The sequence below is a fragment of the Hyaena hyaena genome, unplaced genomic scaffold (genome assembly GCF_003009895.1).
Source record: "Hyaena hyaena isolate Hyena2069 unplaced genomic scaffold, ASM300989v1 scaffold_185, whole genome shotgun sequence".
Classification (NCBI taxonomy): Eukaryota; Metazoa; Chordata; class Mammalia; order Carnivora; family Hyaenidae; genus Hyaena; species Hyaena hyaena.
In genome coordinates, this window is record NW_024080816.1 from 1773325 (window position 1) to 1787976 (window position 14652).

Consider the following 14652-nt stretch of genomic DNA (forward strand, 5'->3'; position numbering starts at 1 on the left):
GAAATAGACAGACCACCAGGAGTTACTTGCAGGAATGGAGGTGTGAGAATCTTAAGTCTGTGATAAAGTGGTAGAAGTTAGGCCAGAGAGAAGGGATTGATCCAGGAGAAACTGTGATGGAAAAATTTATGGGTACTAAGTAACCTGAGATAATTTTGAATGTTTTTGTTATATGTAATGTTCAGTGAGAAAAACAACACTAGCAAGATAGAAATTTGTATCCATAAGGAGTGCTGATGCATAGGAGCACATGTACCCTAATGTTCATAGCAGCTCTCTCAACAATAGCCAAAACATGGAAAGAGCCTAAGTGTCCATCAAGGGATGAATGGATCAAGATGTGGTTTATCTATATGATGGGATACTACATGGCAATGAGAAACAATGAAATCTGGCCATGTGTAGCAACATGGATGGACCTTGAGGGTGTTATGCTGAGCAAAATAAGTCAGGCAGAGAAGGACAGATACCATATGTTTGCACTTATAGGAGGACTAGGAGGAATTTAACGGAGAACCATGGGGGAGAAGAAGGCGGGAAATAGTGGGGGAAAGGGAGAGAGGCAAACCATGAAAGACTCTTGAATACTGAGAACAAACTGAGGACTGATGGGTGTGGGGGGGAAGGGGGAAATGGACATGGAGGAGAGGGCACTTGTGGGGATGAGCACTGGGTGTTACATGGAAACCAACTTGACAATAAACTATTTGTAAAAAAAAATAAAAATAAAAATTTTTTAAAAAAAGAAATTTGTATCCATTGTGTGGACCTCACCTATATAAAAATTATGGACTGAAAGAAGTAGATGTAACTATATCAACATGTGGACATTAGTAGTCTCTAGATGCTGGGATTATAGATGATTGTTTTGTTGTTTTCATTCATTTACAGCTTTTTTTTTTTCATTGAGCACCTTTGACATATCCAATCAGAAAATAACAACAGTAGCAAAAAGGTTTTCTATCAAGCCTAGTTTCCTTAGTTCTACTTCTCACAGCACTAAGGGTGAAGTGCATGTTTACAGTTGAGGACATGGAGCTTGGGTAGGTTAGGATTCAGAGTAGGTACAGAGTAAGAGTGGTTGGATTCCTAGAGGTCACTCATCATAGACAGGCAGCTGCAGAGCCAGCTCCTTTAGAATCCTGATGCTTCCCCTGCATATCTATTGATTTCCCCTCCAAATCCCCCAAACTAGCAAATATTAACATCCTGTATCTGTGCCTCTTCATCTCTGTGAGCATCTGTTTTCTTCCCCACACTTTTTAGCTTGGTTTTGATTCAGTGTTCTCCCTTACTTGCTTCTTTGAATTAAGGTAGTGGTCTTCAAGCTATTAGCTTGCTTGCCACTAAAAAGAGTTTTAAAATAAAGAGCCATTCTGACATCTTCATATAATAAGTAACTGGCCAAGGTCATACAGCAAATAGGTGCCAAAGCTGAGATTTGAACTTTTGGAGTCTCTCCTTAAGAAACTGTCCCTTATTGGGAGGACGACAATCTCTCTCCTCTCTCTCTCTCTCTCTCTCTCATTAACATTGAGAACTTTAAATCATTGTTTTAAGTAATTATTATTTTTTTATCCCCTTAAATCTTGTTTCCAGTTCGCTGCCCCCAGTTCACCTTACTATAAATGCATTCATATGTTCCCTATAAGTCTTGTATCATTCAACTTATACATGTCTGCCACAAAAAATTAAGAAAATAATGTAACTAGAAATCTTATTGCTTAGGGGCGCCTGGGTGGCTTAGTCGGTTAAGTGTCCGACTTTCACTTAGGTCATGATCTCGCGGTTTGTGGGTTCAAGCCCCGCATCGGACTCTGTGCTGACTGCCAGCTCAGAGCCTGGAGCCTGTTTCAGTCTGTGACTCCCTCTCTCTCTCTCTCTGACCCTCCCCTGCTCATGCTGTCTCTCTCTCTCTTTCTCCTAGAAATAAATAAAACATTTAAAAAAAAATAAAAATCTTATTGTTTAATTTGATCAAGAGGATAAGATCCGAAGCAATGTAAATATTACAAATTTTTATGATTTATTAAGCATAAAGTAGACTTTTGTTAGAAATACACCTGTCAATAAAGTGGATGGGGATGTAATTTTGTTCTTCCCAGATTAGTTTACATATCAGTAAATGAATAGTACTTCATATAAGAATGAGAAGACGTGCACTATCATTTCTCCTTTTTTGCAGATATATAACTACTGAGATACCTGTTCACATGAATAGATGGGACTAGCAACTTTATTCCATCGTCATTCACTTCTTAGAAGTCATTTCAAATTATATGCCAGAAATTACACAGTGATCAATTAGTTCTGTTAAAAGGAAAGAAACGAAAATTCCCCACCTTATTACCCAGATGTTGTCATAGTCATTCACCTTCTCGGTTTCTGAAAGTTTTAACCCTATTAATGTTTATTAAATGCCTATTTATAAATTTAGCTATTAGTCTTTCATTTAGAGGCATATTATTTATTCTAGTATATACAGAAAAGATTGAGGAAATTAAAATACTGGATTAGTTCAAATAGTTTCTGCAATATGCTTTTTTTTTTAAAGGAAATACATTTATCATTGCAGATTTAGTTATGTTGATTGATGAAAATTTTCACCAGTGCTCATGGTCAAATCATGCTGCCAAATCTAATTTAATTTTCATTGGAAAACATTGAACTCACATTTCAATTCAAATAAATTGAATATATTAATATGCATTTTGAGAAAAATTATTAAAACATCAATATGTTATAGACTGAATTTCATAGGATAGATTACTAAAACAGTCTAGAATGAAATGTGGAGCTAATGAAATGTGTATTCAGTTTACAATAGAAATGCTATTTCTTATTACTTAATTAGTAATGATGTAATATAAACCTAAGGTTTTTATGAAGTGAAAAGTACATTAGAAGTCCTGAAAAAAAAGTCATGGTCTTAAGACTTTCACAATGGGGTTCCATGTGTGTATCACAATATGGTGTTGGATAATAAGAACAAATTAGGTTAAGAGTCATGTATTTTAAAAACATTTATTAATTTGGCTAGATCTCATGGCCAAACTGTTTTTATGTACTTATGAAAAAGTTCCATACTGCTAAAAAGTAAGTGCTTTAGCATGTAGATCATCATTTATATTAAATTTTACCTCTATTAACAGGATGTATAAAATATTCAAATTTTTATTTAAAACAGATGAAAATGATGAATAATCATAACTGAAATATTTTGATAGTATTTGATTAAATAGGTTGTAACTACCTTATTAAGTGATCAGCATAGTTTCTGAAAGAAACCAGGCAAAATTTCTATTCACATGTTTTATCTAATGTGTCTTACAAATTTTGTAGTTCTAGGAAAATATTCAGACTGAATTTACAAGAGTAGGTATCTCATATACTCAGGGCCTTTTCTTCCAGGGGATGATTGCTCCTCCTAGGGATGAGAATTAATTGAGAAGAATGGTTTACCTTTGAATATGTTGGGAGGCAAAAGCCATGTTCACATTTTGGCTTTGCTCTTACAGGATATTTTCTAAAGAGTGATTCATTATTAAAATAGGTGGGAATGTTAGAGGTGAGTCCCATTTTACATACATTCTGAATATTCCAACATAGACCTATGTTTCAAGTTCTACCTACCCTTTACCCATATAGGTATAATCAGGAAGAGAGCACGCCTTTTCCAGGTTCTTGGTGCTTTTATTAATCATTAAAGGAAACTTTCACAAAGCCTCGTTTATTTCAGCACCCAGGAGAGTTTTCCACACTGAGCCAGTGTACTTTATAAGTCCAGTCAGAGTATACTCCATTATTTTGTAAAGAAGGAAGAGTACAGTTTTTAAAGGAGAAATGTAAATGGCTAATCTGCATGTGCATGCAGGCCTCTTCTCAAGTGGGTCAATTCTAGGAAAGCAAATAGAGGATTGTAGGATCTGGAAATTGAGTCTCCATTGTCTGCATACCTCTCGGAAGGCCTTTACATTCCTCACATGTAGGCCCATTATAGTTTGAGGTCTAATAAGTTAAGACATCTCCCAGGGGAGTATTGCAAACATGTTCTACTCTGTACACTTGACTCTAGGCCATCCCTTCACCTAACTCTGATTTTTGGTGTGGCATGTGTAATGGTATATGTCAGAGTCATCTGTAGTTAAGTTTTCAAACCAACCCTGACCATCTCTCTCTCTACTCTTCTTTAGAGGGGTTTGTGGCTCTGTGGCTGAGTTTTGCTCAGCACCTTAGTGGCTGTTTAGTTACTGCTGACCATGTGCCATGTCCCTCAAGCTATTGTTTTAGTTAAATTTCTAGGCCCTTGTCAAAATTTTGTATCTAAAATTATAAATCATTTTAATCTTATAAAATGTTTAGTATTTTCTATCCTATTAACAAGTATCCTATTAACAAGAAATAAAATTATAAGCTTTCTACGGCTTTTGGCGTTTAGTTTGAAGGCCTCATTGATTGCCCCTCTGATTCTTTTGTACTTATTTCTAACTATTTTGCCTCAGGTATTATACATTCTTTGGGTAGTTCTCTCACACATATCAGTGGTTCTCAGAGTGTGGTCCCTGGCCAGCAGCGTTCTGTAGAGACTGACTAGAAATGCAAATCCTTGGTCCCCACCACAGACCCAATCAGAAACTCTAGAGGCAATGGTCCAGCAATCTTTGTTCTCTAAGCCCTTGAGGTGATTTCTGATGTACATAATGTTTGAGAATGCCCTCCTTAGTTCATCTACCTAGATTGTTCTCCTTTCTCACTTGCTGAATTCCTAGTTGTCTTACAAGACAGTGCCTTCCTGGCAGAGTTGCTCTCTCTTCTGTGTCCTACAGTACTTTATCAGATCTCTTCTATAGCATTTATGCTGATTGCATCTGTCTACTTTTGAAGGTGGAGGCCACAACGTAAATTACTTTTGCATCTCCATACAACACCTACCTTGGTGATAAGTTATTAAGTGCTGGTGAATAAATGAATGTATGCACGAATGAAGGGGAAGAGTATTATAGGAGGAGTGGTGATCAATAAGGTCAGTTGCTGTGAAGAGATCATGGAGAATAATGAAGGGAAAAAGCTATTGGATTTCATAGTAAGGCAGGTGTTGGTGACCTTTGAAATGCTTGCTTCAGCAGAGTGATGGGCAAGAAGCCCAGATTACTGGGAGTTAGGGACTTCCAACATGATGAAGATTTGCAAGTTTCTAGACTTACTGTTTATCTGAACATGTAGTAGAAACAGAATTTTCTTGGGAGAAATAACTATGTGACCTTAGTTTAGTTACTTAACCTCATTGAGCCTATGATCTCTGAATAGCCAGTAATAGTAATACTGTGTGCGTGTGTGTGTGTGTGTGTGTGTGTGTGTGTGTGTTTGGTTTTTTAAAGGATTAAAGTAGATCATTGTAACCCCCTAGAAAGATGCCTACGTTTAGTTACTACTTAAACAGTCATTTCCTTTACCCCCCACATAAAATTTATTTAATAATGTTACTGGTGTCCATCACCCTTTGTAAATTTGTATAAGATATGAAATCATTAAGGATACCTTCATTCCAGTCATTGGCGAAATTGTGAATTACAGTTGGAATTGTGAATTGGAGAAATTTGGGCTGAACTAGTTAAACTAGTGATAGCAGCTTTAAAATTACATGGTATTCAACTGGATGAATACCACTAAAAGTAGTTGTCTTATCTAGCCTCTTTTTGATACAAATTATGGAATTGTACTTCAAGCAGACATATAAGGGGAGGGGAGGGACAGAGTTGTTTGGTTGGTTTTTTGTTTTTCTTTTTTTGGCTCATGTAGCTGAAAACTCCAGGGATAATACTAGCTTCAGCACTGCCATATCCATATCTTCTATATCAAACAGTATTAATCAGTGCTTGGTCTTTCTCAGACCACCTTGCAGCCTGACTGTCTTCCATATGATTCTCAGTCTTAAGCAAATATATTAGCTACAAATGTCTAGGAAAGAGAAGACTTCCCAGAAGTTCTAACTAAAATCCTACATTAAATCTCACTGTTGAGACTTAGGTCAGTTGCCCATTCTTAAGCCAGGTGCTGTGGCCAGGGGCCTGGGATATCCTGGTTTTCCTGGCCTGGCTTAAGGAACATTCTAGTCTATGAAATAATTGATACCGAGTATAGGAGAAGAGTGGCTCCCCAAAGGGAAATCCCATTTCTGGTCCTAGAATGAAGGAGAATAGATGCAAAGCAGACAAAGCAGTTGATATCATATTATTGTATAGAAAAGTGGTTTGTTTTTTTTAAACTGTGCTTCCAAGGAACTCTAGGGATCCCACTGAGATGATTAAACGAGTTGAAGGGAAGAAGAGAGTAACAAATGATTGGAAGCTCTCTAATCCATACGCACTCCAGCATCACCAAAGGCAGCTTTCCTTTCATATATCTTTATATCCAGCTTGTATTAAGATTTCATTTCAGGGGCATCTGGGTGGCTCAGTCAGTTAAGCATCTGAATTCGGCTCAGGTCGTGATCTCATGGTTTGTGGGTTTGAGCCCTGTGTCAGAGCTTGGAACCTGCTTTGGATTCTGTGTTGCCCTCTCTGCCCCTCCCCCATTCACACTCTGCCTCCCTCCCTCCCTCCCTCTCTCTTTCTCTCTCTCTCTTTCAAAAATAAATAAACATTAAAGAAAAAGGTTTCATTTTCATTTGAAAATGGAATTTGGGGAACACCATTGGTATAGGATGATTTAAGATGGTTAGACCCATAAAGTATAAAGGTAGATGACTTATCTTTTTTACTCATTCTCCTGAACAAGTTCTTGTTTTACCACCCATTCATCCCCATTGACACACCTCATGTTCCTAAACCCACTAAGACTCAGACTTGAGTCCTCCACAGTCAGACACAGGAAGATAATGACATTGGGCAGATATCCAGTTCCTACAGACATCCAGTTCTTAGTTTGTTGTTGTTATGACACTTAAATACTTGTCACTTAACCATTGCCCACCTAGAAGACATCCCTAAAAGTTGTTGACAACTTGTTTTATAAAGCAGAAAATTTTGATACATTCAAGAAATTTGACCGATCTTTGAAGATCTATTTATGGTGAAATTTGTAGTTGACATCTGAAAGCTGGGCAGTTTAATATTTTTCAAGCCTTCATCTGTGGCTCATCTCCTAGGTAATTTCTGTTTAAATCACACTCTCAGATTTTTCACCTTATCTACTATTGACTTTCTTTAAATACTTGGCCCACCCTTCCATCCTCCATATGTTTGTGTAAATAAAGTTTTATTAGAACATTGGCACACCTGCTCTTCCTCTTTAACAGAAGAGATGAGTACTTGTGAAACAGAACATATGACCCACAAACCTAAAATATTTACTGTCTGGCCTTTTACAGAAAATGTTGACCATATACTTATGTGACTTATAACGGTATTCCTACATCTTGACATATGGCATATTCATGAAGAAAAATCCGATAATTTCCTTATAATATTATTCTCACTTTCTGATGTTCTCAAAAACATATTTAGGGAAATGTTTTTGCTTTATTTTTCCAGTTTTGCTCTTTCAGTTCTCTGAACAACTTTTGTTTCTGTAGCCTCAACTGTTTAGTCCTTTTCATCTTAAACTGCCAGCCCTTTTTTGAAGCGTGGGAGGCAGAGGGTGACAACTTTCCACCCAGCCCTTGAACACAATAGGTACACATACCTGCATGTACTTAATTCATGGCTATAGGTGCCAAACATAGGTACAAAAATTGAGATTTGGTGTCATCTTATTTCCCCTCTACTGAGCCCTCTTGGTTTCATATTTGTTGTGGTCATAGCAGTGTATTTGGTGAAGAAGTGTTTGATGCAGGCCAGGAGGGTTGATGAAGGGAGATGGGGACAGGGGCAGATTTTCTCTGACCTGGTCACTCGATTCCATAAGCAGAGCAGCTTACTCATCAGAAGGCTGAGTAGTAAAGCTATATTTGAGGAAGAACAGAGATAATAATACCTCATTCCTGCATTTTTGCAGTCTAAATGCCCTGTGGAGTGAGAGAAGACTTCAATCCCTAGGCTTGTGAATCCCTTATCTTTCCCAAACGTTAAATTAATTTTTAAAGCTATTTATTCAAAGTTGACTTAACCACTAGAATAGGAAAGATCAGACAAATCAGCTGCAAGAAATGAAGTATGAGGAAACCCGAACTCTTTGACAAAGTATTCCTGGGAGTAAATGTGTTGAATGAAGCCAGCGGGTAAATGATAAGGGCCTTTACACTGTGGATGTAAGAAAGCAATTTATCAAGAGTACATGAACTCTCTGGTGACCATAAGTCAGGAGGAAACGAGAGTGGAGGAGGAACTCTGGAAAAAATACATTTGAAATACTAAAAAAAAAAAGTGTGTGTGTGCATGTACTTTTAAGTACCTGCATTAATATGCAGAAATACTGGCATACTAAAACAGGAGTTGCTCCGAGTGCACATGTACAGGAGCCTATACTGTAAGGAGGTCAGGTGGTGGGAAGAGTGGTAGAGAAAGACCAGCCAGTGGTTTAGAACTTGCAGAAATCTTGGGCACTCTCAGGTGTAATTAGGATTTGAGCCTAGTTATTGTCCAATATCCATTTCCCTGACTTATGTGTTGAGATGGCCATCTCTCAGGCTCACGTGTTTATCTTTTCTAATCTCTAGAAGGTCATATGTGTATAATTCTGACAGTTGATCTAAGGCTTTTGTGTTCTCAACAAGTTCAAAGTACCTCTCATTCGTTATGTCATTAATCTTTGCAGCATCTCTTTGAGCCTTGTAGATGAGACAATGTTATCTTAATTGTTCACTTTAGAGAAACTGAGGAAAAATGTAATTACATTATCTGTAGTAGGGTTCCCAGGAACTCAGATAAGGATGGGGACTAGAAGGTATGACCTTATCTTGGCTTTTAGATCTAGATATAACTTCTTAGATATGAAGAGAAAAAGGCCTCAACTGTTTACTGTGAGAATGGTCATCCTGTTTTTATACTGAGATAATGCTCCTGAAATACACAGGAATTCTTCAATTTAGATTTTTATCATTTCCTGCCCCTCCTTTTTCATCTGATTCTAAACCCATATCAGAGCTGTTAATAAAAAGTGACTAAGTTACAATTTGAGTTTCTTTTTTGTGAACATGCCAGTGAACACTAAACTGTCTATAGCAGGTGACTAGCAAGAGGGAGGGTTGGAAGAACTACTTCTTGGGAGAATCCTTGCTTGCTAATATAGCTTGAGTTAAATTACTATCCCTCTACACAGGTGTCACACTTTCCTTATTTCCTCAGATTAGACCTTTTACCCCTGCAGTCTACAGAACATGCTCTTCTTTCTCCTTGAACCGTTCAGGTACTTCTGCATCTTACTCAGAAAACTGGTATCGTTGAGCCTGCTCTTATGGAAGGAGTTGGGAACTGTTTGTTGGTCTGTCTTTGTTTGGGAGACGGAGGACACCATGGTAACTCAGGCTGAGCCATAGTTCAATTAGCAAATTAATTAGTCAGGTTTTTAGAGCCAGCCACAGTCATTTAGAAACATCCTCAGTGGCTCTCTTTCTGAAAGTCAAATGTGGTTTTACATTTGCTGTTGTCTGCAATTTATAAACCATTAAAAAAAAAAAAAACAGGGAGGGGGTGGGAAGAGAACTATTTACATTGCAAAATTTTGTTTCAACATCTGTGGTTATGATCCATCTGTAGAAATGGAGCCCTGATAACTTCCAGTGACTTGTTTCTGCTTTCTTTGTCCTTTCCCTTTCCCGAACTTTTGTGGAACTGCTACAGCCTTGGATAAGCTCAGCACGCAGCACCTATACCACCCCACCCAGGTGGAGATTGTGCAGTCCAACGTGGTGTTCGACATCAGCAGCCTGATGCTCTACGGGACACAAGCGGTGCCTGTGCGGCTAAAGATCCTGCTAGACCGTCTCTTCAGTGTCCTGAAGCAGGAGGAGGTGTTGCACATCTTGCACGGCCTGGGCTGGACTCTACGGGACTACGTCCGGGGGTACATCCTTCAGGTAGGGGGAGGACGATGAAGCTTGTGTCTGGGCAGCTTTAGGAGGGCCTGAGGAAGAACCCTTCTAGACCTGGTCTCTTTCCTGCCCCTCGCAGGCCTGGGCATGCACACCCTCTTCGGATGAAAGTGGTCCTTTTAGCAGGCTTGTCAGGGAACTGGAAGGAAGAGAGTGTATCCCAGCAAGCTGGCATGGGGCCTCAGTGATGGGTTTTAGAAAGGAAAATGTAGCCTGTTGCCTAGTGTTGCTTTGTTTGCATCCTTTTAAATGCAGCGCTCTCTCCCTACAACATGGGCTTCCTGCTTCTCCACCAAATCTGACTGTAGCCCTACTAAAAGGAAGGGCTCTTTGAGGTGGGTGATGGGTATGTGAAAATCTGAGATTGCATTTCATCTGGGTTTAGCTGGTACTGAATTTGTACATTTGGTGATTTTTTTTGAGGGGTTGTCTGTGTACCCTATTTATTGCTTCTTCATCTGAATCAAAAGAAGAACTGTAACCTCTGTAAACTCCCTTATCTTTTATAACTAGAAAACCCTCACATTCCAAAATACACAGACATCGTTATAGATTTGGCTTTCACTACACCTGTTCTTCCAGCTCAAGCCCCTTCTTTGTATCAGTGGCACTTCCAATCTGGTAAGGGTCTTTTTAGACTTTTCCTAGAGGCTTGCAGCCTCCACTTTCCACCCCCGTCCCCAACCTCCCTGCATTTTTTTGCATCATTTTTTGCAGTATGAGTCGTTTTGCATTGTGTACTTTGCCTCTGAAATGTTTTTATGGCCATCTGTCTTCCTACGACCCTTGAAGGGTAAATGTTGAAAACAGCATGTTGGGAGACCCCAGGATCCAAAAAGACTACACTGGACGATGAAGAAGTACTCCCTCCTGCCAAAGGAGATCACAGTTGGAGAAGGTAGAATCTGAAGTGATTTTTGAAATTTCTTGTGGGGATAATATCAGGAGAATTGACCCCTTCAGAAAAAATTTGGTTTTGGCTCTGCCAGGCTTGTTTATTCCCCAAATCACCATGTGTTGTGTGCAAGCCCTTGGCTGCCAGCTTGGTATGTGATGAGTGGGGAGCCTCACATCTCCCCCTTGCTTTAACCTGGCATAAAAACACACACATTCCTGTAGTTCTCCTATGTGATACCTCCAGGTGTTAGCAAGGGCAGGAGAGCAGAGAAGTATGATGACAGGAAGTAGAAAGAGACAGAAGGTGGAATAACCTGTCTGCTCCTGGGACTGTTTTGGTTAGCATTGAATCATTACTTAGTTTAGTGAGATGTCAACTTGGAAGGCATGGAGAATTTGGCCCTCAGAAGACGAGATGATGATGATGATAATAGGAATAATTATATATTACGTTTTCGGTTTATAGAAGACTTTCACAAGCATTATCTCATTTGCCTCAGGATGGGGACATTTCAGTGGGGGTGAGTGGAAAGTTAAGTCCTGGGTGGTCAGGGGACCTGAGGGGGCATGAGGTCCAGGAGGAAGGGGCCAGGAAAAATAAAGCATGGAACCAGTTTCACAATCCCTGTGTATCCTGGCCTGGAGATACATATGGTGCCACATCTTTCTACATCCTTTTCTGCAACATGATTATTAATATCCATTTGGAATAGCTCTTACTCTACAGAAAGGAACAAAACTCTTGCACATTTTTGAACTGTGCTCAGCTTGGCTAAGCACACTATTCAAAACCTAAAGTAGTTTGCCCCGATCTAGTACCATCTTTACTGTGATGCTTAGTTCTGTCATTAATGCTGTATTTCAGTTCTATGTGCGTACTTTTGCATAAGATATGTGGAACGGAGTATCTTCCTGTCCAAACAGATATGTGTATGACTGATTATTTGCTCTCTTAACCCAGTTCACTATAGCATTTTGATGGCAATAAATGTAGAACCTGCAGGATGTTCTGTGATACGGTCTTAATGCTTTGCCTTGACCAATACCTGTTCTTTGTTTAACTGGAAATGATGATTTAGGCGTTAAGTTTTCTCCATTTTGGCCTATATCCAAGACACATTGAAAATGTGCTCTGAAACATACTTCATATTTCTTTTTCTATGGGGGCCAGGTTTTAACAATACAAGATTATAAGAGAAATCTTAAGTATGAGAGGCAAATTCAGCAAAACTGTGAATTGAAATTGATAAAAGTCTCTTATTTGGGAAATGTTGCACTTAAAGAATTCTGTCAAAAAAATAATTCTGTCATTGTGATACTTCATTTATAATAATTTTTATTAATTTAAGTTTTGAAAGAGTCTTAAACTTAATGTAATCTGTTTCTCCATTCAGAGCCTAGAATTGACATGTTGAGAAAATCATAGATGATTTTTACATTAGAAGAACACTAAGTTTAGTTTCTGTCCTCTTTTATTGACAGGATTGATACAATATAGATTTTATTTAAATGATGCTTTTTGTTACTCAGTTTTTATCATCTAATTCTTCCTTGTGAAAATAGTTCTTGGTTTAGGGAAAAAGCAAGAGGTTGAAGGATACAAAACTATGTAGTGAGAAATGCTTATTTTGCTTGAAAAAAAAAAACAAGAGTTAGGCTTATAGAAATAAACCCTTTTCCTCTAAAGCAATGTGATTTGGTTATTGGCCAATATTTTTAAAATTATATGTAGTAATGATTAGGTATATACCAAATGACTTTGAATATAATTATATGTAACATTTTTATGCAAGTAGGCTGTAAAATGTGTGTCCAAAGTTTGTGGAACCCTATAATGCACTGTTAGTGTACAAGTCATTTTATCTGGCTGAAACTCTTGTAGCCCTCAAGGCATCAATTTTAACATTATTGCTCTCAACAACAGTATATTGAATATTATGTCAGTTAAAGGAGAATAATTATCAAGGCAAGTTAGGGTGGCTGTTAGTCTTACCACATATTGACTTGGTTAGCAGTTGGCTATAGATTGTGTTACTGGGCAAATGAAGATGTACGGTAAGTTGAACTGGTGAAGCCAGGATATTAATTTAACTCTCCCTGGGCCTACACCTACATCCTTTATGTATACACAGCTACTGCTGGTTTCAGAGATAGTTTTGATGTGGAAGAATGGCAGGTGTCTGATCTGATTTTGAATTTTTGGATGTAGGGGAAAAGAGGAATGGGCTGTTCAAAACTATTATTTACAAGCGTATATGAAGAAATTATTAAAAGAAAAAGGGAGAGGATAGTGATGCCACAGATTCACTTAAGAGACTAGCAATATCTTCCAAGAATCCTGTGCTGTTCTGATAAAAACTACTTTTTAGTTATGTAATTAATCCATGTAACTCATAAGCAAGCCAGCTAAGTGTAATAAATGTGTAGCATAAGTTGTATCACAATGATTTAAGAATCCAGGTAATACCTTAAAGGTAGAAAACGTCATACTCTCCTGTGTAGCCATTAGAGTGTTTATTCATAAAGTACAGAAAAAGTGAGGTAGATCTTGGGCATTTTTTCCCACAAAATAGCAGAAAAAGGAAATAGGCAATTAGATGCTAAAATCTAAATACAAAGGAACTTAAGGTGTTTTTTCTGCTGCCAAAGAATAATTCTTTTTTCAAGTCTATATCCCATGGTACATTTATTGACAGTAAATAAAAGCAGTGTCCTGTTCTTTCCCCATTTTCCCTGTCTTTGACCTAGGATACAAAAAATATATGTGATTATCATTGTTGAATTTAATTATTTAAAAATCAGGTGTTCACCCAATCATTTTTCAGTTTGAATTTGTAACTGACTTGCCAGGGCTCATATACCAGCCCATCTGTAGAAATCTCTTGCTTTGCAAATGAGTCCTGCCAGAATTCAGAGAACCATATCAGACACTCCGAATAATTAGCTAAGGTGTCAGCAGCCTTGTGAGAGGACAAGCAGTGATGCACATTTCAAATCACCTGTGTCTTGAAACAATCAGAACTAATAGAACCATCAATACTTTAGGAGAATATTTCCCAGAGTATTCTGGGGGCACTAGTCTTCCAGAGGTCTGACTTTAGATTTGGGAGCAGCTATACTCAGGATTTTTCTTATAGGGCCTCAAGGTACACCTTAGCATAATAAAGGCTTTGAGAAGTTCTGGAATAAGTGGTTTGTGAGAGTAAGTAGATTTCCACCAACCTTCTCCAGTCCCGAGCCCTTTGCCATCAAGCTTATCAGAACTCTTCCTCAGCTTGGGGCATTCACATATATGGATTCTTCTGCCTGGACTCTGCTACTCCTCTCTCTACATAGGCAATTTCTTGTTCTTTGAGTGTCAGCCAAAGTTCCACTTTTTCACAGAGGCCTTTTCCATCCAGGTTAAGCAGTATAAGTCTTTTCTCATGTGGCTCTACCTCAGGACTGTTTCCCTCAACCTCCAGTCCAATTTAAAATCGATCAATTAAGGCAACTGATAAAATGGTTTCTTTCTTGACGTCCTCACTAGGGAATGCCATAAAGGCAGGGCATTCAATAAATATTTGTTTAATGAATGGGTAAAGAAAGATGTTTCACCATGTTACTCGTGGAATATCCAGTAGCTTCAGTTGTTCCAAGGGTCCTTAGTCTTTCCTCAGGTTTCCCGGCTACTAGATGCTGTAACAACAGATGTGCTCCTGAGGGTGGTGAGAAGAGAAACAAAG

At 38.3% G+C, this 14652-nt stretch overlaps 1 protein-coding gene across 4 annotated transcripts in view; it reads left to right on the top strand.

Moving 5' to 3' along the window:
- BNC2 (basonuclin 2) overlaps positions 1–14652 on the top strand; it is a 436346-nt gene that overhangs the window by 300239 nt on the left and 121455 nt on the right. For all 4 annotated transcript variants that reach the window (XM_039240935.1, XM_039240932.1, XM_039240934.1 and 1 more), the window contains one exon: positions 9780–10015. In XM_039240935.1, coding sequence (XP_039096866.1) covers positions 9780–10015 — 236 coding nt within the window. The remainder of the gene's footprint in view (positions 1–9779; positions 10016–14652) is intronic.